The sequence below is a fragment of the Electrophorus electricus genome, chromosome 4 (assembly GCF_041902795.1).
Source record: "Electrophorus electricus isolate QZ-2024a chromosome 4, ASM4190279v1, whole genome shotgun sequence".
NCBI classification, from domain to species: Eukaryota; Metazoa; Chordata; class Actinopteri; order Gymnotiformes; family Gymnotidae; genus Electrophorus; species Electrophorus electricus.
This window is the reverse complement of record NC_137500.1, coordinates 14,080,658-14,106,353: the sequence shown is the minus strand read 5'-3', so window position 1 is coordinate 14,106,353 and position 25,696 is coordinate 14,080,658. Positions and strand designations below refer to the sequence as shown.

General features: G+C 54.6%; 2 protein-coding genes across 6 annotated transcripts in view; one reads left to right on the top strand and one right to left on the bottom strand.

The window, feature by feature from the left end:
* The window catches only part of snd1 (staphylococcal nuclease and tudor domain containing 1), a 101,951-nt gene that overhangs the window by 42,022 nt on the left and 34,233 nt on the right, over positions 1–25,696 (bottom strand). For 3 of the 4 annotated variants that reach the window (XM_081712546.1, XM_081712547.1, XM_081712545.1), the window contains exon 16: positions 21,654–21,757. In XM_081712546.1, coding sequence (XP_081568672.1) covers positions 21,654–21,757 — 104 coding nt within the window. Of the gene's footprint in view, positions 1–18,493; positions 18,663–21,653; positions 21,758–25,696 lie in introns of those variants that run through there. The other variant, XM_081712548.1, reaches the window with a different exon arrangement.
* On the top strand, positions 6,072–10,621 carry lrrc4.1 (leucine rich repeat containing 4.1). 2 transcript variants are annotated; one of them, XM_035523885.2, is made up of 2 exons: positions 6,072–6,916; positions 7,081–10,621. In XM_035523885.2, exon 2 carries the CDS (start codon positions 7,812–7,814, stop codon positions 10,479–10,481), a length of 2,670 nt encoding a protein of 889 aa, XP_035379778.2. In that variant the 5' UTR covers positions 6,072–6,916; positions 7,081–7,811; the 3' UTR covers positions 10,482–10,621. The 2 variants fall into 2 exon arrangements, with proteins under 2 accessions (XP_035379778.2, XP_035379779.2); XM_035523886.2 differs by having other exon boundaries at positions 7,078–10,621.

The following is a 25,696-nucleotide window of genomic DNA, read 5'->3' as shown; positions in this document are numbered from 1 at the left end:
GCGTAATGCATAATGCCGCCAGGAAACATGGGGGCTTTTCAGGATCGAGTTCAGTCTCTGCTGCTACGGGGACTTCCCCTAGACTGAGCCGCCAGAACCGGGCGGGGCCGACTCCCACGCTCCACTGCGCCCGCTTATGACCTCATCGCATAAGCCACATCAGCACATCGGGCCGCCGGCCCGACGTGCATCTTATCTGCCCCCCACCCCCAGGATACGCCCGAGTACGCATGTGACGGAGGACGTGCACGTGGGTATGTAGAACCCATGCACAGTACTGATGCGTTTCTTCCCCCATCTTCTGCCCTCTACCTGAGTTTGCCACCCCGCCACCACCGCAGGGGGATTAAGTGAGGAACGGAGCACGTGTGGCTGCCTAATCCCAGAAGCCTGCTGAACAACGCTAGCATAAGAGGAGGGATTAGGAGAATATGGCCTGTAACAAATCTGTTTGCATTAGCAGGAATTTAAATGATTAAAAATGGGTGCCGGGAGCAAGGTAGATGGGGGATGCCATATTTCACATGTGCTCTGTTTGTTCCTGTTTTTTTTTTTAAACCCCCCCCCCCCCCCCCCCCCTGGGAGGGGCTCCAGGTGCCCGCTGGCTTTTTGACTTCAATTTGGAAAGTGCTGCTGCCCCCGACCTCCGCGCCCCGCCCGCATGTTTCCGGGGAGTTCCCCAAGCAGCGCCGCGACCAAACGCGGATCTCGGGAAAAGGTCGCTGAGCTTCGTTTCGCGTCGGCCTGGGGGGGGAGGCACGCCCAGGGCATGCGGTTTGGGGTGACCGGCGGTGGGTGCGCCGCGGGTAGAGCCCGTGGCCCCCGTGACACCTGGGACTCTCCTGGATCAAGGGGAGCGCAGGAGCCTCCTTTCATGCTAGAGAAAAGGCAAACAGGAAAGACAGCGTGAGGAAAAAACGCAAACGAAGAGAGAGAGGGACGGAGGCGGAGATATCAAGAGACAGAACGACAGACAAACAAGACAGAGGAGAGAGACACAGAGGGAGCAGGACATTTCCTCTAGCAGGGATGATCCACATTTTCGAGCACTGCAGAATTCACCTTGATGTGCCTTTTCAGGCAGAGTATAATTTCCCTTGCATTAGATTAACAGTCCCACCCCCTCTCCTATACCCCTCCCCCTCGGCGTGCCTGGAACAGACTGTAAGCATATTGTTCATTTATATCTAACCGAGCTCAATCTTTCTACAACTCAGCGGCTTAATGGCGGCCATTGGAATATATTAGGCCACCTCAGCGAGGCGGGGCGGCGCTTGAGGATCATGGCCGAGCCATTTCCCCATCCGATTCTGTTAAATTGCCGGGGGGGTGGGATGCGCAGGGGCGGTCGCGAGGCCTGGCAGATGCAGACGGAGCTGACCTTTGGGTGACCCCGGGCCCAAGCCTCACCCTGCAGCCAGTATTAGGGATAAACCTCAGTATTTGAGGTTCTCTCATTCTCAGCAGCTGCCTACTGTGTGTAGGGTTACCAGCCTCAGGTATACGGACACGGTTGCTGGAAATCTGGGAAATCGACACGGCACGTGGCGAGAGGGCTCCACTGGCCATATTCCAGGGTCACTTCCATAACATCAGATTTGCGATGCGCGTTTTGTTAACGCCAGGGCTGGGCCGCTTGGCCTGGCGTCGGTGAGAGGGCAGGGGCTCTCTGGTGCGATTCGTTGGCTGGTGATGGGTATAACCCCAGCCCAGCGTGCTGGGCTCAAAGCCCAGAGCAGGATGCCCGACCCTGCCCGGCCGGGGCAGGTTTTTAAATCCTCGCTCCGCACTCGTTATCCTCTCGTCGCCACGCATAAAAACAGACACGGAGAGAAGGCTTTGACCAGGCTGCTTACACGCGGCTCGACATGGGACCTACTACGCGAGGACTTGTGAAATAGAGTGTGACGTAGTTCTCTTTGTACGGAGAACGCGCGGCAGGATTTGCTGCTCGATGTGACATCACAAAGGGCAAAGGTCCTGCCTGCATTGTACATATTGGATACATAACATACTGTACTGCCACGGAAGCTCCACCCCCCACACCTCGATGGCCAATAAGGGCGGTGGTCATTGGCATACAAAACAGCATCCAACACCCAAAATAATCTCCTTTCTTTGCTTTCTCCTCAGGCTCCTCATCGCTGATGTCTTTCAAAGAGCTCAGAGGACGATGTGAAGACTGAAATGTCACCTTAAAAACAAAACATCCATAAAGCTCATATGAGCTCAAAACGTGTGTGGGTGGTTACGCATACCCAGTTACGCAAGGGGCTTTTTTTTTTTTTTTTTTCTTTTTTGGTACATTAACTTCTGTTCTGAAGTTTTGAGAGAAGTTCCTCGGAACTGGCTCAACCTGCGAAGCGCACGGCTGGCCCCCGGTACAGAATACCGGCGAGGTGACGCACGGACGTTTGGTTTAGAAACGCGCTTAAATTTAGAGCCACGCAAGGACACCAAGTTCACTTCCCATGCCATGCACTAATGAGGATTCTATATCGGGAAATTGCATTGGCATATGAAAGAATCCCACCAGCACTGCGCTCTCTCATTAAAAAGGACCGAGTCTATTAATTTGACAAGCCTGCCATTTTTACTGCAGGTACAGTACGCCCTTTCGGGTCGATCCGGAGCCAAATCGGGAACAGTAATCCCAGCCAAAAGCGCTCCAAGAGGTGACGCGCGGCTGCCCTCACGTCCACGAACAAGGGGTCGACGTTCCTCGGACCGCACTCGAACTTGGGGCCGAGTTTAAGGTATCTGACTGGAGTTTTCGGAAGCTGGCCCGTGGCCAGAAGACAAACGGAGTCTGGCGTAATGAGGGTCATTAGCAGATAAAGGATGGCCATTAAGGAGAGCACCGGTGTGGGGTGGGGGGGGGGACTTAACCCCAGCCCCTCCCCCCAAAGCGAACCACCCCTCAATCTCTCACAGCCTTGGCAAATATCATTACCCAAACTCTGGAGCCTGTGTGCTACATGGAGGCGGCAGACCAAGAGGGACGAGAGAGGGAGAGAAGGAGGGAGTGGCATAATCCTGGGCTGGGAAGAGCAAAAGAAAAATGAAAGGAGACAAAAGAGAGAGCGAGAGAGGTGTGTGTGTGTGTGGGGGGATTGGCTGGCAGAAGCTGAGGTCCAGAGGGCAGCTTTAAAACTCTAAATCCCTTGGCATGCGCTTTTTTTTGTGTGTCACCCGTGCGTAGTTGGGAGCACGCGATGGGAGAGGTGATAAAAGGCAAATCCTGCACGCGGGTGGGGAAGCGCTGCCTGCCGCGCTAATCTCCCACCGAATTAATTCCTGGAAACCGAAATGGAACGGAACGGAGATGTCCGTTAGGCTGGCCCAAGGTCGTCAGAGCGCGCGCTTCAGCGATGGCACTCGCAGCCCGATTCGTTGGATCACGGGATAAAATAATGAGTTGAAGCAGCCTGAACCTGGCATCGAGTGTGTGTGTGCGCATCCACGACAAACAAGTAATTGTTATCAATTAGTCAGGACAGGATGCACGGAATAACACCCACTTCTCAACAAAGCACACATTACATTCTGAGCTATTAACACCGAAACAACCCACTGCTTTTGCATGGAGCGTCGTAGCACATCGCTCTCCATGATCTGGACTGGACTTCCAGTAGGTCCTCAGGTCACATGAGTGAATGCACAAATGCTACTAGCAGAAAATCGATGTAAAAAATAAAAAAATAAAAATACAGGATCTCGCACTGGTGCAGGAACGGGCCTCACCCTGGCACGCACGCAGCCATTTTAAGCGGAGACGGCCAATTGTGCTGTAATGGGGTGTAATGATCAGTGCAGCGTCAGGGTCGTCCAGACCGCACAGGTGCTGGGTTTTAGATCCTGCTTACGTCTGCACGGTGCTGACCTCCTGCTCTCGCCGCCCTGAGAAGCAAATCAACTGCAATCCATTTGTCCCCGTGTGCGTGTGGGTGTGCGCGCGCGCCTGCGTGGGCACTCATGCATGCGCCGACCTGCCAAAAACATTTTAATATAACTGCATAATGGATTACTAGGTAACTGTCAACCCAGAGGTTTCCAATTCATACCAATATCGATCAGGCTGTTGAACTTGACATTACTAATAAACTGCCGATAAATCATATCAGCATAAAAAAAAATATATCATCATCATGAACGTGATATTTTATGGCACTGACACTTAATAAAACATTTTAAAAAGAGGCTCTCTGGTGCTTTCATCTGACGTTTTCTGATGCTTGCGTGCGAACCACAAAGCCAGATATGACCATCGCGTCAACGTCAACAAATTCATTCCATTAGTGTGATATTGGCGTTTTTCTGCAGGCTTTGGCGTGTGGCGCTGCCAGCACTGACGGAGCGCGCGATCGATCGGTGTTATAGATCTGCTTGTGTAGCAGGGCCAGGCTGCCCAGCACACTGGACAGTGCCGGGGCAGCGGGATGGAGCTGGGGGTAGAGGGTGACCTAGATGGAGGTGCTGCCGGTCCGGATTTAGTGGCACGTCCCAAGTAACGCGTCGGGCGCCCCCGCGCCGAAGCGGGTCGCGTGGGAAACCCCGTCAAAGCCGATGGCCTTGAACCGGAGGGCTGCGGGGGGGAGGTCCCTTTGCTCTGAGCCTGAGGATCAGAGGGGCAGCTGGGAACCTGGCCAGGCCCTGCCGGTCAGCGCTGGGAACGCTGGGGACCTGGCACGAACTTCCTGATGCGTGCCACGGGTGCCTTCGCGCACTGGATCTGTGCACGTTTGCGGTCAGTTCCCACGGGACGTCGGCAGTCACGTGTCATGCATGTGCACAGGCACATGTTAGCAGCACACAAAAGTGCACGCATGCCATCATACGCATACACAATGAGTCATGCTTAAAAAATTATATATATAAAAATAAAGTCACACCGTGTCCCAATTTTATGCGTGACTGCCACTATGATGCCCCATTCACACACAAGAAAAATCACTAACCAGCAGCTACCCCCGGTGCGGTACTATTTAAGAACGTGCCTCAGGGCACTAGGGCTTCGTGGCTTGAGCGTGGAGACGAGCGTTTGGAACGCATCCTTCCGGCGCAGAGCTCTCCTGAAGAGCGGGCAGCGGGACGCGAAGGCCGAGCGCGGGGGCTGGGCCTCTGAAAGAGCGCCGCTGGCCAGAAGTCTCCCCGGGCGACAGGCGACTGTTCGGAAATGGCGCGTCCCGCGCACGTCCCATCCCGGTGCCGTCTGAACTCTGGCATGGGTGGGAAGAGATTTAAATCGTGGAAGTGGGGGGGGGGGGGGGGTAAAACGGAGAAGGAGAGAGCGATGGGAAGTGAGGCACGGGGGAGGGGTGGCTTGTAGTTATGGAGAGGGAGAGCGAGGGTAAAACAGATGGAGGGACGGAGTGATGGAGGGGGGGGGGGGTGCAAGACAAAGCCCCGTGCAGGCCGGAGATCCCCTGGGTGGCGTCCAAGAGACTCCGTCGCCCTGGAGTGAGTGATGTGCACGTCCCTCCGCTCTACACGTTTGTCTTGGAGCACGCACGCTGACCAAGTCTCTAAGCTTAGCCAGCAATGCTACAAACCCTTTGTGACAAAATGGCATCACATAACCCGAGGCCTGTTTCAAAGGACAGGGGAGGGTTTTTTTTTGGGGGGGGGGGAGAGAGAGAAACACGCAATCAATCGTTCATCAGCTCAACTGCATCTATGATGCCCCTTTCCCAGCACATGGAGACGTGGCCACCAGGACAACAGCTTCTCTAGAGCAGATCGGCGCTAGTTAACAGAAGCCACTTTCCATTAACCCCAAGAGGCCAGAGAAGGAATATATATATGAGAGAGAGAGAGAGAGAGAGAGAGAGAGAGCAAACAAAAGATCAGAGAAAAATGAAGCAAACAAACAAACCAGAGGGAGAGGGTTGCTGGTGTGTCAGTGTGTGCATTTGGGGGTAGTGGTGGTGGTGCAGGAAAGAGAGAACGTGTGTGTGTGTGACTGCACGCGAGAGAGAGAGAGAGAGAGAGAGAGAGAGAGAGAGAGAGAGAGAGAGGGGGGGGGGGAGTGTGGGCGGAGAGGAGTTAATGCATAAAAACACTGCATCAAACCAATGCACTGTTTGAAGTAGGATGCGTCAGCAGTACGTTCACGTTCCCACTGAAGGACAAAAGGGAGAGTGAGCGTACAAGCCCCGTGTGTCCCGGCCGCCCGCTACAGCGTGGCGGAACACGCCGGACAAAAGCATCGGGAGCAGGATTAAGCCGGGACCCACAGGGTTAAAGAGAGAGAGGGAGGAAGGGTGAGCGAGAGAGAGAGAGAGAGAGAGAGAGAATGCTGTTGCCGTGGGGACGCACTTCTCCCTCGCCACAGCGCTCATCCGGCAGCTCGAGCCAGGCACCGGCGCAGGAGGCGAGGGGCTGAGCTCTGGCACGCCGCTCTCTGATCGGGACGCCGCTGCAGCTCCGCGGCTCCACGGATATTTTCTTCAAAAATAAATAAATAAAAATCGGTACTACGTCACAGGAGGGGAGGAGACACGCGCTCTCGCTCTCTCTCTCTCGCTCTCTCTCTCTCCCCCTTTCTCCCGCTCTCACCTCTTTCTCTCTCCCTCATTCCGGGGAGCGCTCGCGCTCGCGTTGGTGGGAGCACAGGACAGAGCTTTCTCTTACCGCGCTCCTGCTTCCACGGCTACGGGCGCTGCCAAGCCCCCCCGCCCCCACCCCGCGACAACCCCCGACCTGCGACCCCCCCCCCCACCCACCCACGAGCCACGTCCGCTCCCCCTTTGCTTTCGGGAAATTCACGGATTACCGGGTGGAGGCGGCGGCGGGCGGCGAGCCGGGGCGCTGGACCGGCTGAGGGGAGGAGAGAGGACCCGGCGACCGCAGTGTGGGTCACGCAGCCTTTCTGAGTGGACGCGTCTCGGAGGGAGCGAGAACAGCGACGGGAAAAGTGAGTGGAACAGACTCGGCAGGAAGGGGGGGGGGGGGCTGCCTTCTCTTTCTTTTTAAACAAAAGGAGCTTTTGAAAAGACTGGAATTCTCATTCTTCCTCCTTCCCCCCCTCCTTCCATCCCTCTTCCCATTCTTTATCCCCCTCTGCCTTTGGTTCAGCAGCATGTGTGGGCGTCCTACTATGGAGACTCGGGAAAGGTACTTGGCGCCAGCGTCGAGAAGCGCTTCCCAAGGACGTTTACCCGCGCACCAGGCAAAGGGGACGTGTCTCCGCGGGCGAAACTGGAATGCTATCCTTCCGTAAAGCTCGGGCCTCCGGCTCCGTCGGTTTTCCCTCGGATGCGCCTTTGTGGATTTACTAGGGGTCGTTTTGTCATTCCTCGTTCCTCTCTTGCGCTCTCTAACTTAAAAAAAGAAAAAGAAAAAAGGAAGGCTTTGCTTCTCCTTTGGATATATGAACCGCTAAAAATTAAAGCCGCATCTGTGTTGAGGTTGGAAAAACAAACAAAAAAAAACCGGACCTATAAACCACTGAGGTAGGTGTCTGGCCTTGCCAACGCTTTTTCTACATAAAGTCTGCCCGTTCCTTCCATTTCATACTACTTGCCCTTTGTTTTGTTTTTTTTTTTAAACCCCCCCCCCCCCCCTTCTCCTTCGCGCTCACGCTGGTCACTGAAAATACACCACCCCTCCAGCCAAGTAAATGGAAAAGCAAGACAGTGTGTTGCTTAACCCAGGGTAGGGCCAGCTCTGCTTTAGCCCAATACGGACCTCTCCCCCTCCCCCCACTTTTCACTGCTCCCCGCTTCTACTCCCCGATAGCCGCCGTCACCCCGCGCCCCTCTCCACACCCCCTCCCCCCGGACGATGCTGAATTATGAACGTGCCACACCATGAGTCTGCTGGGGCGGGTAGCTGTGCGCCGAGCCCTGCTCTGTGTCGTCTTCCTCGCGGTGCGAGCGAGCGCGGCCGCGGCGGCGCCGGGAGGCGCGGCGGGGGTCCAGGGCTGCCCGCCCGTCTGTTCCTGCAGTAGCCAGCTCAGCAAGGTGGTGTGCACCCGCCGCGGCCTGACCCGCGTGCCGCCGGGCATCCCCGCCAACGCCCGGCACCTCAACCTGATGGAGAACGCCATCGAGGCGGTGCAGGCCGACTCCTTCCGCCACCTCCACCACCTGGAGGTGCTGCAGCTGGGCCGCAACGCGATCCGGCAGATCGAGGTTGGCGCGTTCAACGGCCTCAGCGGCCTCAGCACCCTGGAGCTCTTCGACAACCGCCTCACGGTGGTGCCCAGCGGCGCCTTCGAGTACCTGTCCAAGTTGCGGGAGCTGTGGCTCAGGAACAACCCCGTCGAGAGCATCCCGTCGTACGCCTTCAACCGCGTACCCTCGCTCATGCGGCTGGACCTGGGCGAGCTGCGCAAGCTCGAGTATATCTCCGAGGGGGCCTTCGAGGGTCTGGTCAACCTCAAGTACCTTAACCTGGGCATGTGCAACATCCGAGGCGAGATACCCAACCTGAGCCCGCTGGTGGCGCTGGAGGAGCTGGAGATCTCGGAGAACTTCTTCCCAGAGATCACGCCAAGCTCCTTCAGGGGACTGGCGTCGCTCAGGAAGCTGTGGGTCATGAACTCGAATGTGGCGCTCATCGAGCGCAACGCGTTCGACGGCCTGGCCTCGCTGGCGGAGCTGAACCTGGCCCACAACAACCTGAGCTCCCTGCCCCACGACCTCTTTGCCCCGCTGAGGCACCTGGTGGAGATACACCTCCACCACAACCCCTGGAACTGCGGCTGCGACTTGCTGTGGCTGGCGGGGTGGCTGCGTGCCTACATCCCCACCAACTCCACCTGCTGCGGCAGGTGCCACTCGCCGGCGCACATGCGAGGCCGGCAGATAGCGGAGGCCGATCGGGGTGAGGCGGGGGCGATGCAGTGCTCCGCGCCCTTCATCGCCGATGCCCCGAGGGACTTGAACATCTCCGCCGGGCGCGTGGCCGAGCTGCGGTGTCGGACGGCGGCCATGTCGTCGGTGCGGTGGCTCCTGCCGGACGGCGCCGTGCTCACACACGCGTCCGCCCGCCCTCGGGTGACCGTGCTCAACGATGGGACTCTCAACTTCTCCGCCGTGCAGCCGGGAGACACGGGCATGTTCACCTGCATGGTGTCCAACGCGGCCGGGCGCTCCAATGCCTCCGCCTACCTGAACGTGAGTGCGGCGGAGCTGAACACATCCAACCTCAGCTACTTCACCACCGTCACGGTGGAGGTGACGAGCACCGTGTCCGAGGCGCCCAAGTCCAAGGCGGTGGCGGCAACGGACGCGGCGGGCGTGGGCGCCTCCACTACCACGGCCTCGCCCTCCGCCTTCCAGCCAGTCTTCATCTCCACGCCCACGGTCCTCCTCCAGAGCACCAACGCGCCGCCCGGATGGCCTTCGGCCGCGCCGGCCTCGAAGAAGACGACGGGCAAGCCGCCCAACCCCGCCGGCACCAGCCTAGACGAGGTGATGAAGACCACCAAGATCATCATCGGCTGTTTCGTGGCAGTGACGTTGCTGGCGGCGATCATGTTAATCGTCTTCTACAAACTGCGGAAGCGGCATCAACAGAGGAGCACGGTGGCCGCGGCCAGGACTGTGGAGATTATCCACGTGGACGAGGAAGACCTCCCGCCGCCTGCGTCTGCTGCCAGTATACCGGGAGAAGGGCCACTGACCTTACCTGAGATAAGGGACCACAACAACATTCACAAATTGGACTACATTACCCACAAGTCAGACCACGGCTTCCACAAGCCTAAAACGGACTACAGCACTTGCAAACTCAAGTCAGATTACAGCGTCCACAGACCCAAACCCGACTTCAGCACCTACAAACCCAAATCAGAGTACAGCATCCAGATCCCCAAGATGGACAACTACGCCACACACAAGCCCAAATCGGATTATAACACGTATAAAGCATCCATGGACTACAGCCCTCACACATCGCCGTCAGACTACACTCACAGATCATTGCCCGATTATCACGTACACAAAAAACCCGACCAGAGTCCTTACAAGCCTGCGTACGCCACTCACAAGCCTGACTACAAATCCCAAACTGTCAAACCGGACTTCAGCCCTTTTAAAGCAGATTACAGCATTCACCAACCCAAAATGGACTATAGTACGCACAAGCCCAAAAACGATTTCCCTCCCCACAAAGCCGCCACCGACTACGGCCCCTTCAAGATGGATTGCGCTCCTTTCAGCACGGACTACGGCGCGTTTAAGGCCGCCTACAGCCCGCTCGGGGCGGAGTACGTCGGCCACAAAGCGGACCACAAGCCCAAAATGGATTACAGCCCCTGCAAAGAGGACTACAGCCCTCATAAACTTGACTACAGCACTCTGAAGACCAAGTACAACACCTATAAGCCAGGAGGACACGCAGCTAAATGGACGGAGCCCAGCGGCGTGGGGAACTCCCTCCCCCGGACCTTGCCCAGTGCCGTTAGCCCCATTCCTGAGCCCTTCATCATAAAGACACACACAAAAGAGAAAGTACAAGAGACTCAAATCTAGCCCTCCACGAGCCCTTGCCCACGGGGTCGCACCGGCCAAGCTTGCTAGCCCCTACCCACAACCCCACCAGTGGCCCTCCCTGATAAAAACATGCAATAGGATGCACCGAGATGGATAATAAAAAAAACATTTAAAAAAAAGAGAGACGAGAACTCAAATTTTTGTACAGCGTGCATAAAAGACTGATTTCTTGTTGTACATGCTTATAAATAAATATATATATGGAAAGAATTGAAACTACCATGGGCTGGTCATAGAGAAGCAGATTATATTAAAAAAAATCTAAATGAAACTATTTTCTAACTTGTAACTTCTATTTAAAAAGATGAGTTTGTCTTGAGTTTAAGAGATGAGGATAGTCTTGTTTTCAAAAGGGCATTCTGTGGGATTTCTAAACCATGCTACAGAGAATGCAATGAAAAGGGGGAAAAACATTTATACAGAACAGTCTTTCTTTAAGGGAAAAAGAAAAAAGGTCCATGCCGATCTTTACAGATTTATCTTGTAAGCACCATGAATTTGTACTGTGCCAAATGTTAAAAATGCAATAAAAAAAGATTTTTGGATGAAGAAAAAAAAAAAATGATTATTTCCCCCCACCACCTCCCCACATCTCGTGCGTCTGCTCCGTACCGTAGCGATCAGCCGAAGGCTCCAGCCACTGCAGCAGAACTGCAGTTAGCCGTTAACCCCGCCGCTGCTGGATGAGATTAAGCCTCAACGAGCCCCTTCAGGAGCAGCGGTGGACGCGCTCTGTTTACGTGATTAACGCCGAGCTGCTGTGGGTTTTTTTTTTCTGCCCCCCCGACTTAAAAAGTCGTTTAAGGCATTGGGGGGGGGGTTTGCGTCAGCAGCAGGCGAACAGCTGGCGTGGGGGAGCGTTCGCGCGGCGCTTACTTTTTCAAGGGGGCGGAAAATAAGAAAGGTGTCGAGAGCAGGAAACCGTGAGCAGGAAACTTGGCGCGCCTTTGAGCGTGCTGGAGTGATGCCGTTTGGCTGGCTTTGGCAACTGAGGCGCTTTTGAAACGGGGGACGACGCGCCGGCGATCAGGTCCGGAAAACCGGAGCGTCCTTGCGCGATCGAGCTCGGCCCGTGGTTCTCTTTTCGGGGCATTCCCGACAAGCTCTCCAAACGGTGGAGCTGCGTGGATGGTGCGGCGCGCACGAGGCGGAAGCGTAATAAATCACCCGCCTTCTCTTTCGGGAGGGCCTGTGCCGCAACGCAGCACTAGGACGCGTACGGGCTGGTGAGGCTGTCATACCACCCCCCGCGCGTCGGAGAGGTCTTTCGCCTTCTGCGGAACGTCAGCTTGCTTAGTGTGTGTGCTTAAGGGCTGGCCCTCGCCCGCGGATAAACGAAACGCAGGAAGAGAGAAAGACAAAGCTGGTGACAAATTGCTGGTGCATTAGGGAATCATAACACGGAATGCACGCTTGTGTCGAAAAAGCATTACGAGCTGAGCAGGCACAGGCTGTCAGAGATTAAAGGCTGATTAAATGATAATTGATTGGGCACATTCGGCTATTCCACCGCGCGCGTCAAGGTGTGCGCGCGCACGCGCGTGCGTGTGTGTGTGTGTGTGTGTGTGTGGCTGCGTCCTGTTGAGCGGCTTTGTCTTGTGGCTGGTTGGAGGGCCTGCCACCGTCGACCCCATCTAGCTGCCCGGCAATCACACACACGAGCTGGCTGGTTAGAGCTGCGTAAACAACGCGCTTGCGTACGGTCCGGTCGAGCGAGCGAACACACACGGGACAAACGCACTAGTCAGGCTTCCGCGCTGCTCGGCCGAAGGCGCTCTGGCGGTGAGGAGGGCCGCGACGAGGTGGAGCTCTGCTTGGTCAGGACTGCGCCGGCCGTTTCGCAGTTGCAGCGACGACGTTAGACCCTACAGTTGCGTCCCCCGCCTGCTGCTGTTTAAGGTCAAGCTATGATTGCGCAGCGTCCGCGCCACCGAGCCTTGTATTTAACGGATCAAAGGGATGGACAGAGTCAGAGAAAGGAGAGCGAGAGGGACAGCAAGAAAGGGAAGGAGAGAGCGCGCACGCTTTTCTCACATGCTGCCGTCTGGCAGACGTAGCCAGGCAGGCCATTTGCCTCCACAGTGCGTCTCGCTCGCAATTAGGAAGCGATTTGGCAAAAGGGGCATGAGGCTGTATGTTAGCAAACAGATCAGAGCTCAGTGGGGATAGATAGATAGAGAGAGAGAGAGAGAGAGAGAGAGAGACAGAGAGAGAGAGAGAGAGAGAGAGGGGGGGGGGGGACATGGAGAGGGTGGATGTGGGATGGCGCTTAAAAATGGCATTTATTCTGAGACGTCTGAAGATTTCTTTATACTGCTCCACCTGCTACATGAAAAGAACAGTAAAAAGCTGAAATAAAATGTTTTAAAAATGTAAAACCTACTCTCTTTTGTTTTTTTTTGTTTTTTTTAAATGGCATACTTGGGGGCTGGGAAGAGAGAGGCTGCGGAAGTTCCGAGCCGCCCGGGAATTAAGATCTGGCTCCCGATCCGGAGAGGGGAGACGGTTACTGGGGCGATCAGTAAGGAGCGTAGATGAAGGAGATTTGGGGGGGGGGGGGCTCTCCACCAGCGCAGATGGAGCCGAGATAACGATGTCAGTGACTGAGCGCAACACAAAGGCAGTCGCTGGGTCAGAGCGCAAACCTCGCATGGCCCGGAGAGGAAAACACAGAGGGGCTGGGTGTGTGTGTGTTTGTGTGTGTGTGTGTGTGGGGGGGGGGGGGGGGGGTTCCGACGAGACGCTTCACAAGATGCCGTGGGGAGACACGGTCATGCATTATTCACGCGTTATTACGGAATAACACGGTCAGCTCTGGCAGCTGGATCTGTTATTAATGGTATCAGTCTTTGGCTTTGTCTTATTTTAGCAGTCAAAATGCTTGATGGTTTAAAAAAAAAAAAAAAGGGACTTTATAGTAGACACATCTGATGTTTCATTTATTCATGCTTTTAGCGCTTTTATTGGTTCTATTTAGCTTTGAAATAAAATCATTTTGCCAGATGATCTTTCAGCATGCGAAGATGAAAGAGCAGAGGGCTTCATCTCCAGAACAGAAAAAAGAAAAGTTTAGTCCACAAAGCCTTTGGAAAGCACATGACCCGTGTCGCTTCCAGAAAAGAAGCGTCCAACACCGCTCGTTTACAAGCCATTTTCCAGGGTTAAACGTGTTTGCTGCCTGGGATTACTGGATATCCGTAGATTTCCCAGCCGCACGTGAAAGTGGTCCCGTCATTGGCCAACCTTGTCTGCCTTCGTCCCGGGGGGGGTGAGATTCGGGAACAGATGTTTACTGGATGCACTTCTGTCTGCCTCTCTATTCTGTGCTTCTTACGCGAGGCACAAGGGAAGAGTTTAGTTGGGATTTGGGGAGGGGGTTTAGGCGGTGTGATTCGGAGAGTTCCGTAACGCCAAGGGCAGCTCGTGAGGTGCCAGCGTTTGTTCTCGTCTGCGTCTCAGGGCACGGGCAGGTCCAGGTAGAGCCATGCGCAATCGCCTGACGCAGCCGTGTGTGTTTCGCGGGTGAGAGAGGGTGGAGTACCATGCATCATAGCATGCACCAAAGCCCCGTTCACAAACACGAGCCAGAAAGGTCGCGCGCCAGCCCACGCGGCGTTCCACACGGCCCACGAGCTCAGGTTATGTTCCGGAGCATCGCCACGGCAGCACGGTGGCGATGCCAATCGAGCCGGCCTGCCCCGTTTCCCATTCTAGCGTGGTGCAAACGACATGGGGAGCGGTGGAACAGCTTTGCTCCGACGCAGCATGCAGGTCGCACCTGACGGACGTCTCCAGTCAGCTTCAAACAGCGGGAGGGGATTAAACAAGGAAGCTGCTTAAAACTGGAGCTTATCAAAGTCTCGGTGATTCGCCGTCGGTGTAGCATTAGCGCACTGCTGCTGTTGAGAGCAAGAACACTGAGAGAAGACAAAGATCATTAAAGAAAGAGAACAGCCAATTAAGGAGAAACTCCAGGCTTTTTTATCTAGATGGGTGTAGACACCTCAGGTAGACTTTATATGGACTTCATGCACCTTATATCCTAATAAGCCAAACATGCTCTTTCCTCATTGAAAATCCTTTAATAAGGTACTCGCTTCAACCGAGTGTCTAATGGTTCCTAAGGTTAAAGAAATTTTTTTTTTTTTTCCAATTTCTCTTCATGGTTATTTTTTAATAATCCTGGGGTTTTTTTTGGGGGGGGGGGGGGGGTGTTTGTGAAACTAGTACCTTCACTTTCATTGGATAAGACACTACTAAGCTTCCCGTTGGTAAGCGAAGTATCAAATGGATGAGTAACTCATCCCATTTCCCCATCCGTTTGTGACGTTAAACTCACTGGAAGAGTGCTGCAAGGTTCAAGGGTTGGTGCGCGAGGCCAGGCTTAAGGACAGGATTGGGGTGATGGGACTGGTGCATCTTGGGAAACGTAGTTCGTAAAACAGCAAGCTCATTTTACCATGATTAATTGTGGTCATAATTTCTAAAGCTATTGAACCGCACATAATTACTTAAATGATATTGTGATAAAAGGAGCTTCAGACGTATGCCGTTAACTCTTGGATGCATTGGCTGGTTTATATGCAGCAGACGAGTCCCAGTTTGCAGGGTGGTTTTGGCACTCTTGGGGCCCCAAGCACGTGGGCTACCGGAGAGAGCGCTCTGCACAGAGCAGTTGAGGGCCGGCAGAGCAGAAAACAGAGCACCGCTGACTGAATCGGGCGCCGCTCCGAACTGCCCTATTTTACGAAGCAGGAAGGTGGTGCGCTAATGCTGGAAGGCTTTTGCATAATCTGAAAATAAGCCACCACGTACATCGCCTCATCGGCCCCCCGGTTCAGGGGATTAGCAGCTCGCGTTACCAGCAGATCGACTGCGTGAACAATCCGCCCCCACCCTGTCCAGATTAGACTCTGGACATATAAAGACCTCAGACATCGAGTCAACCCAGCTGTTATTACAGACGCCCGGGGGGGTCTAATTAAAGCCCCCCCACCATGTGAACAGCAGCCCCCTCTCTGCCGTTTACCGTCGGGTGCGACAGGCTAATTAAACGCAAGGGCGACATCGCGCACGACTTGGAGGGTACGCTACCACACGCCGTCCCCTCTCGGAAACGCTTACCGCCTTCTGATTATACACACTATAAACCTCCCACCCGCCCGCCCGCCTGCCCACGCACTCCCGACAGGAGTGCTCGCTAATCAGCCTTCAGCCGCCCGTAGCCGGTAGCGGGTAAACGCAGCCCTGGGCGCGCTGACGCGGCTGCGACGGCGCGGGAAGACGCATGGACTGGCCAGGAGAGTGGGAGGCCAACCCGACTGCAGAGAGCCGGGTCTGAGGCCGGCAGAGGGGGCGGGTTTGCCCGTGGCTGCGTGCAAGACGCCCGCCGTTTCCCGGAGCGGTACGGGCTGGCGAAAAACGGACGCGCTCGCATGCTTTCGCCGGGCCCTTCCTCCCAAGATAGCGTCTGGCATCTAGGTATTTTGCGGGCTGGCACGTAGGGGGATGGGGTTGAATCAGGCAGGCCTGGCACGCTTTTCGACTCCCACTTCCCCTGGCAACGGCTTGCTAGCCCCCCTCCACCCCACTCCGCGACAAACGCAGCCATTATCAGGTCATTAGCCTCGTCGCCACGCAAGCACAGCAAAGCTACACGCCGGGATGCACGTACGCATGTGCGAGCAAAGCCACTGTGCCAAACACAGAACGGAGGGAACGGTTTGTATGTGTGAGAGACAGAGAGAGAGTTGCGGATCTGCTTGTAGTCAATAAAACGTGAGCTTTAATTAACACCACTTGGCACCTCCTGCCTCTCCAAACATACTCAAGGACTGTGCGTTTCTGCGTCAGGTTACTGGCTGCAGTCTGTCGCGGGATCCGTCGTTTTCCTTTCGTGTGACTAACGTCATGTGACTAACTGGCTGACTGACAGCAGGGTGATATGGGAATTGAAGTGCTCCGCAGCAGAGTCCCGTTTCAAAGCGCCTCTTAACGGCCACGTACGTTTAGCTGAGCAAGACCTGCAGCATGGCAAAGGGGCAAGGAGAGGGAAGAGATTATTATGTGGCTTGCGTGAGGGGACTCGAAAGACAAAAAGGAACGGAAACGTTCCAGAAAGAAACGGGGACGTGCTTTCGTTCTGTCATGAGCTCGATCTACCACAGGTGAGTGAGACTTCGGGAAGGGAAGCGTGCCTGCTGGCTTAAGACTGACACACATACACACACACACACACACACACACACTACCACAGCCAAGCAGCAGGGGAACCTGGAGGTCTTTAGAAGGCGACTGGGCCTCCCGTGGCCGCTCGTCCCCGGCCCGGGGTCATCCCGAGGGCAGCCGTGCTGCTGGCTCAGCAGGGGAGAGTTGCTGCCAGGTGCCTGTGCTCCGCTCTGACCTCAGCGCTCCCAGGCCGCGTTGCCATGGATGCCACGGACCTAAAGCCCAGCACTGGAGGGGTGGTGGGCGTCTGGGAGAGTATCCGCGTCCGGGGGGTCCGAAATAAAGGCCAAAGCACCTGTTCCGCACCTGCAACGAGCCTGAGCCAAAAAAAACGACATGCCAGCCCAGATGCTCCAACTCCCAACCTCCATCCCCTCTCTCCACGAGGCTCCAATCCCCCCGCCCAGCCCCATCTCACACACAGCACGGAGAGGCTCTTTACGGTGTCTAACAGCTCCCCTGCAGTTCATTCCGAACAGCCCGGCATCTCAGTGCGGGCACCGAACGGGTAGGGTGTGGCATTAAGTTTCCGGACACAATTACCCAAGGAGCTGAATCGAAAATTCTTCGCACAATAAACGCGAGCTCAACGCTGTGGATTAAAAGATTACGTCGGGACCCGAGCATGTGTGATTTTTGGGGGGGGGGGGGGTTTAGAGGCAGGAGGTGGAGGACATGCTGTGGTATTTAAGTCCTCTTAACAATCACTACAATTATCACCCCAAACCCCTTGTGCCATCTGAGGTCTTGGGCCGAGCACTGAAATCACAACTTGTGTGTGAGAGACAAAGCGAGAGCACGCACTGCAGGAGAGGAAGAACAATGAAAGAGGCAGTATGTAGAATGAAGAGAGGACACACAAACAGAAGTCATAGTCCCTACTGTACAGTGTGTGTGTGTGTGTGTTTCAGAGCGTGCATTCCAGCTCTAACAAAATTCCACAGGGTGTCGGAGGGGACAGCAGCCCCCAGCTCCAGCAGTAGGCTCCACAGCCGGTCATTCCCGCCGGCGCGTGCCATGGTTAACGGCACCGCTGTCGGCAATCTGGACGCCGGCGTCTCGACGGAACCATGTCCACGGTCATAATGGTGCCGACCAACCAAAGACGGAGATGGGGAAGGGTGCCAGTCAGTGGTCAGCGGGAAGCGACGTGACGAGAGGCGTGCGGAAGGGAGCCGGAGTGTTGGGTGGATGGCGCGGCTTGGCTCCATAGGGCGCCCCGGCTGGGGTGCCGCGCCGCGCAGCAGCCTGTATGTGGCCACGGACGCGCCAGGCCCCGCCTTGCAAGCCCAGAGAGGCACGCACGCAGAAGGAAAACCGGACCAAAAAGTAGTGGGGGAGGAGTGCGATCGTGTGTGTGTGTGTGTGTGTGTGTGTGAGAGAAAGTAGAGGGTATGGGTGTGTACACACCAGCACACCATTTGCAACCTCACGAGCCTGAGGACACGACTCTCCACGGGCTCTGCTAATGACTGCATTTTAATTTGCTTCTATTTTTTCCCGTAAGGGGCGGGGGGAATAAATAAATAAATAAACAAATGGCAGAGGAAAAACAACAGTCTGGTGGTGAGCACACTGTGGCAGGGTCACAGGAGAGGGCAGGGCAGGCCACACACGGCCTGAGGGGAGGCCGTGTCCGGCCTACCGGGGTGCACGCCATGCGAACAAGCGTTATAAGCTCAAACAAGCTTCACTATCGGGGCCCTCATCATTTCAACGGCAGACAAAATGTCACCTTCACAAGGCGGACGGAGGGGGGAGAGAGAAAGAGAGGGAGGGGGGAGGCACTCCTTCAGGCAGCCAGGAGCTGCCCTCCTCCCGCTCGCTCGTTCCGTGTCTCCATGTCCCTCTCCATTTCTCACCGTCCGGTCACTTAGCAACACTCCGGCGAGTCGAAGTCCCCGAGAGCGCTCCTTGGTCCACGCTGAAGGCCTGCAAGTGAATCCACCAATGAGGAGAAAGTCAAACAAATCAGTAAAAAAAAAAAAGAATAACGCGGGTGGGCGAGCTGACCAAATGGACGCTGCCAAGCAGCCCGCGTGTCGTGCGCGAGGGCCGGGAGGCAGGGTGCTGCCCGCCACGCTGCGCTCCAGGGAAGGGGTGAGTGGACCGCGACAACCCGCTCCTCTCACCCACACCCGCCCCACCTCACTCACCCCAGCACCGACCCACCTCACCCCCTCACTGACGTTATGCTCCTGGCAAGCAGTCCTGCACCTGAAGAAGCCAACTTCCTCGGCGCAACCCTACGCTCTCCATCCAGACGTTCCCAGAGCGCTGGCCGAGACGCGCCGTTTTTGGCTTTCCTCCGTGCAACTATTTCCGCGACCGCCATCTGGAGCCGAAGTGTTTTTCAGATAAAAAACTTTAAAAAAAAAACAACCAAAACCTTACAGTAGCTTTAGGGCAGGTGCACATCATGCTCATACTGAAACCACACAGCACTGCAAACAGAGAGGACAGCACACACACACACACACACACACACACACACACACTTAATCCAACTCAGATCCTGTACAGCACCCCCAACAGAGCAGATACCCCACGCACATGTAATCCAACCCAGATGCTGCACAGCAAGTATTGCATATGTTACAGCAGTAGTACAGCAAAACAGTAAGAGAACAGTTCTCCTGCACGCCCAAAATTAAATGTTCTACTGCAAAAGAATATGGGCTGGGAAAGCAGCTTCATATATTTATGCAACCAGTGCGTTCTGTTAACTTAATCTGGAGTGGAAAAGTCTCATATGAGGCAGCACTTCAAAACGGCACACACATTTACAGTGGAGTGTGCGTGCTTTCAAAGTGGTGAGCATGCGTGTGTGTGTGTGCGCACACTTGCGTGTGTGCGCATGTGCTTTTAAAGTGGTGAACAACGCTGCAGTCTTAGCGTCTAATTTGGTTTTGCTACACGGCATTTCCCAAGGGACCCGGGTGTCCATGTGTGTGTCCTGCCAGTAAACACACCATTAATTATGAGAGAGAGAGAGAGAGAGAGAGAGAGAGAGAGAGAGAGAGGTTAAGAGAAAGAGACAGATGACAGAGATAGAAAGGGAAAGAGAAATGCAGCGCTTATGAAATGTGACTCACGAGAAATATGTCCAGTGTCAGTGAACCGACGTGCAGGGCACTTTGAGAAATCCAATACATTAGCAAATAGCAAAGGCAGAACGTGTACTTCTTGCCTTTAAGGAAAACTCTTACACTATAAAGGAACCCCCAGGGGCCGAGCACGGACGACGGCTTCGGGCGATCCGTTCTGAAGTCCGGATTTGGCTTTTCGGTCAGAGCGAGTTTCGTCGCTCCTCCCACGAGCACCTCGGAGGCAGCGGATCCATGTTTGGCTGCTCGAGTGTAAACGGCTACTCCGTATGTTACTGATGTCCACCCAGGCATGGAGCAGATCAGTGGTTATGAGATCGCAAAACCAGTCAACAGAACCCACATGCATGTGCGCGCACGCACAGATCCACTTCTCCTTTCAATAAGAAAGGACATGATTTGACTGTGTGCCAGCTATGGAACCACGCACTTTCTCTCTCTCTCTCTCTCTCTCACACACACACACACACACACACACGCTATGGAGGCACTATGCAGGAGCCAGTGGAAGTACTGCCTTTACTACCGCTATCAGTGCCCACCCTCTGCTTTACCGCATGACTGCACACTTACTGAGGTTAGAAGGAAATACAGAAGGGGATAGAGAGTGAAAGAGAGAGAGAGGGAGCGAGAGCGGGAGGGAGGGAGCGAGAGCGAGAGAATGACAGATGGAGAGAACAGAGAGAAGGAGCGAACAACAAGCGCAAGCTCAAATGAGCTTTACTCCAGACCCCTCATCATTTCAGCCCACAGTGCTGTGACCGGCGCTCTCATCTCTCTCTCCTCATTCAGTGGCGCTGCTACCTCCGGGCTCAGTCCCAACGCCCCACTAAACCCCCGACCGACACGAACCCGCCGAGCTTTTCCAGCGGGTTAGCGTTCACCCCCCCCCACCAACGAGAGGTCTGGAAGAGGAGCACTCACTGCGGGGGGGGGGGGGGGGGGGGGGGGTGTGCGCGAGTGTTGAATGAGTAGGTGTAGGTGTAGGTGTGGTGAGTGAGTGATTGTGAGTGTATGCGCAAGAGGGAAGACAAGTGCAGGTAATAGAGGACTCATCAGATCGAGTCTCCTACGCCAGATGTTTCACTCCTGCACAAAGCTGATATGAGCAAAAAGCGCAGAAAGAGAGCGCGAGAGAGCGCGAGCACCTGCATAAGTCTCATCACTGGCTCCTAATGGACAATTTCTATAGAGGCTTCTAAAAAGAGACTGGAACACAGGCTTGAAAACGGGAGCAGCCTACCTGGAGACTGATCTAGTGCAAGGCTCGGGTGGGTGAGCCAGCCTTAAACCCAGCAGAGAGCAGCTCCACGCAGCCGTGACCAGCGTCCCCCCGCGGCCGGTCCGGCCCCCCTCCTGCTGCGGAGGGGCAGGCCACCTCACGCACGGACAAGCGGCCTCGCGGACGGTCCAACACCACGCTAAAAGCACGGCTGCTGGCGTGTGAGGGAGAACGAGCGACAGCCTTTCCTACTAAACTCTAACGCCGCCCTGAGCCGCAGCGTTGCTGGGCGCCGGAGACCTGGAGGCAGACCTGTACAGCAGGACCGTTGGCGGCTCTAGACAGAGGGAGGAATCCAACGGACGCCCAAGAGGAAAAAGATCCCTCTTGCAAGAGGATTAATAACAGTATAAATCACACAGACGTCGAAACGAAAAAAGGACCAAATTAACCCGGAAGTGGATCCGAAAATCAAAATGGCAAAGAGCCACTGAGCAATAGATTTGAATAGATTTAGAGACCAATCCAATCCCCAACGTCTCCTGTCCCACCCCCTTCGCTGGGCTCCCCTGGGCTGCACGTCTGTACTCCTACCTCTCTCTGCAGCACCAGCTCCTTGGTGAAGAGCATGGCCTCCTCACTGAACGGCTCCGCAATCCCACCAGGGATGTTCCGTGAGCCTCGCGGACATTCAATACCTGTGAAGACACACACACAAACACAAACACACAGTGTCAGACAGCAGAATCAGGAAGTGAGAGGAACAACTGAAAGCATGCAGTCAGTCAGTCAGCCACAGGTCCAGCTGTAGTAGTGGACATATGGCTCAGCATTACCCAGGTAAGAGCCTCAACGCCACTGAACACCGACGTCCAAACGTCACACTGCAATGCAGCGCACAGGACAACTGATCATTTGGGAGTTTATGCAATCGCTCATTATGATACACAACATCGGTTATTAGAACAATGAGATTAACTGCTGCTAACCCAAATCCGTAACGGACATGAATTTTCTCTTTTCTGTTTTAGTTCGCTAGTCGTCAGACGCTCCACCGGGCTGTCAGCTGCGATCGGGTTCTTCAGCTTTTGCGGAAAGCTCGCTGGTGGCGCACACCGCGCGTTTATTGACTGCGGCAGCCGGCACCTGTTAACCTCGTGCTAATATCCCGCTGCGCTTGTTAACGGAGCTAATCAATAGCGGACGCTCGGTTCCTTTATATTCGTGCGAGGACTCCTGAGCAAACAATAACCCCCTCCCACAAAGAAAGAAAAACCAACCACACCGAACCATCACGGGGTCTATACCCAAGCGTAAAAAAAGCACTACACAGGCGCGGGTCTACGTGCTAACATCTCTCACAAATCAGGGCTCGACCGCCATGGGTCACGTCACCATGGTGACATGTAAAGACCAGGGAGAGTACCGACAACCGCAGGTAACATTAACTAATTAAACGTATGAGGAGGCAATGTGGTCTGAGGAGTCATCTTGGTAATTCCCCCCACCCCCCGCCCACTTGTTTATGCTTTTAAGGAAGCGCGTAGTAATCCTCGTGTTATTGTCAACACAGACACAAATCCAAAATCCCAACATACTGCCAGTCACATCAAGTGTCAAGACCTTGGTAACATCAGATACCAAAAACCCAATCTAAGGCTTAAATCAAGGCCAAGTCGAATATGACCTTAATAAATAAATAAATAAATTGATAGATAAATAAATAAGTCAATAGGCAGAAAACAAGTCTCCAGCCTTGCTACTCGCGATCCCTCCCCTTACCTCAACAGATAACTTTCTCTGCGCTCCTGACACGGGAACAAAGAGCAAACAAAGTGGCAAAACACACGCATCCTGTAGGATTCCGTGCAGGCCAAATGAAACAACTCAATTACCTTTTAATGGCGGCTAAATCGTCTTTAGATTAGCATTTATATTGCTCCGAGCGTCCACCCTGCTCAAAGGTGGCAGGCGATTTCCACAACTACCGGCGGCGGTATTTCAGAGAGTCGGGATTCGTTTAACCGGTTCGGAATGGCAAGAGGCAGACAGGGGCTGCCAAAGGCCAGGACGAAACCTGAATTACTAACAGTACGAGCTCTGGAGAACGAGCACCTCTCGGGGAAAATCCGCCGACCGAGCGCGGAAAACTGAACATAAATGTATTTTCTTTATCAAGCTCAGACGTCCTTTCTGTGTAAGGAAGCAGGCTTCTATTTGAACGCTGGCCGCCAGCCTGGTGGGCCCGGCTGTCCCTCGCTTTCACGGGGACCTTAATGACTTCACACGGTCATCGACATAGAGCCGAGGTCAGATGGCTCCCTTCGGCTCAACCCTGCCAGTTAGAAGGAACCGAATCAAACAGATTTCACTCTTGCTCGTCAATCAGTAGCGTTCATTTCCTCAGCTCAGCTAAAAAAAAAAAAAAAGCGGAAAATGAGCAAAGTCGCACATAGACCACTGCTGTGGCGAACAATTTTGTCATTTGGGTTCGTGATTTTGGTCTATTCAACAGACGGATCGGTTGAGATGGGAGGCGGGTTTTTTTTTTTTTTTAAGTCTTGAAACGTGTCGTCGCGTGGTCGAGGGCGAGGCAGAAACGCCAAAAGCCCGAGAGCGAGAGCAGGGAGGCGATGCGGGGGGCGGGAGGCGAGGCGGGGGGCGGGGGGCGGGAGGCGAGGCGGGGGGCGCAAAGGTAGCGAATCCCTCGCCGAGGTGCCCGGGGCCGCGAGGCGGAACGAGCGTGCGTCTTCATTATCTCGCGCGCCAAGTGTGGCGCGCGGAGCGGGGGCGCGGGCGCTTGAATGGCGGGAAAGAAATGAAGCAATCCCACGCGCCCGATCCTCCGACTGCTGGATCTTATGACTGAACCCGAAATTAAATATTCATTCATGTGCAAATGCGACCGTTTCCTGCCCTTCCATGGCTCAGGGGCGGCGTCGCGGGTGCCGCGTTGCTCTCTGCTAAAGAGCAGATGAACCCGCGCCGCTCATGCTGAGGTCGGCGACGTAAACACGCGCACCGGAATCGTTACAGCAGCGTGTGGAAGGCTCCTCTGGATATTTGATTCCATTTATTTAGTTGTGAAATGTTTTCATTAGGCCTGTCAAAATTAATGCGGTAACTCGTGCGATTAATTTGAACACCTTAAGGCCCTTGTAATAAATAAATAAGTGAAAATTTAAATGGAGCACTTTGCACACACAATTTCCTTCAACCCTAATTCCAAGAGGCACAGAGACTGCTCTCTGGGTGGGGTGGGGGCAGAGGTCAGTGTTGCTGGACTCCTCCGAGCTATGACGTGCCACGGGGCCTGGGACGGCTGCCTGCACAGCGAGCGCACGCTCTACCTCTAAGCATCCACCATTACCCTTTATCGGAGGGGCGGATGAACAGACAGGGGCCAAGGAGGGGGTGGGCTGCATGAAAGCGTGGGGGGGGGTGCTGTCAATCATCAGAAACAGAAATCTCTCACACAAAAAATAAATGAGCAGAAAAGTGCCCAACACTTTGCAGTGCAGCCAGGCAGCCAGGTTCGTGTCGTGCTGCTCTACAGTCTAAGCTGTGTTCTTACACAGAGAAAGCGCAAGGCTAGAATGCAGTCTCACACACTCCGCTCGTGTACCAACCCTGAAATATCTGCACCAGCCTGCATACGTTTCATGCAGAGAAATGCTTGCAGAGGAGACCACACCCACTCTCATCCCCTCACACAGGGCTGGGAGGGGCTAGAGTGGTCAATGTGAATGCGTGTGTGTGAAACTGTGCGCTACCACACATGAATACACATGAGAGCACATTCCCATTACCCAGCAAACAGAAATCAATCTTTAGCCAAGTCACACCAAGGTCTCACCAGCATTTTGCCACATAGTAGTCTCCCAGAATGAGGATATTTTCTCATTCATCACAGAATGCTAAATATAATCACAACGTGGCTTTCCTGCGCACTAAGCGGCTGGTGTGTACAGAAGCCCCCCCAACCACTGCTCCGTGCCCCAGCCCTCGTGCTTCCCTCTCGCATAGGCCAGCCCTGCTGCAAACACTCGCGCACCCGCTTGGCTTATAACGGTTGTCTCCTTTAAGCGCAGCATGGGCCAGCCAAGGTGAGGGTTTCAGAGGAGATGCGATGCCACTATACTCGAAGGCACTCAGGAGGAGAGCACAATGGAGCACTTGACGCCCGGACATCCTCCGTGTTTGCCAGGTAACGGGTACCAGGTAAGAGGAAACGTGGGAGGGGCAAAGATGCTCTTGCCTTCCACATCAAAGCATTAAAAGCACCCACGACTGGAATGCTACTACACGAGCAACCCCGGTGTGAGAGGGAAGCTGTGGTATCTAGGGATGCTTCAAAACCCAATATCTAGACCAACACCGAAACAACTAGCAGCTCAGCAGCAACTGCCGTCACAACTAGAGATCGACAAAGTACCACACAAATTCTACGTCAAGGAGCCAGGACGACGGGTCAAAGGAGAGATATCATCATCAATCACCACCTCCACACCCCGAAACCCAGACGCAATGAACCCATGCTCCAAGTTCAACACCAGAGCTGCTGACCTGAAAGGCAGCTGGAAGGTTTCAATGTGAGCATCACTGAGACCATCCAGCTGATGCATGACACAGTAACA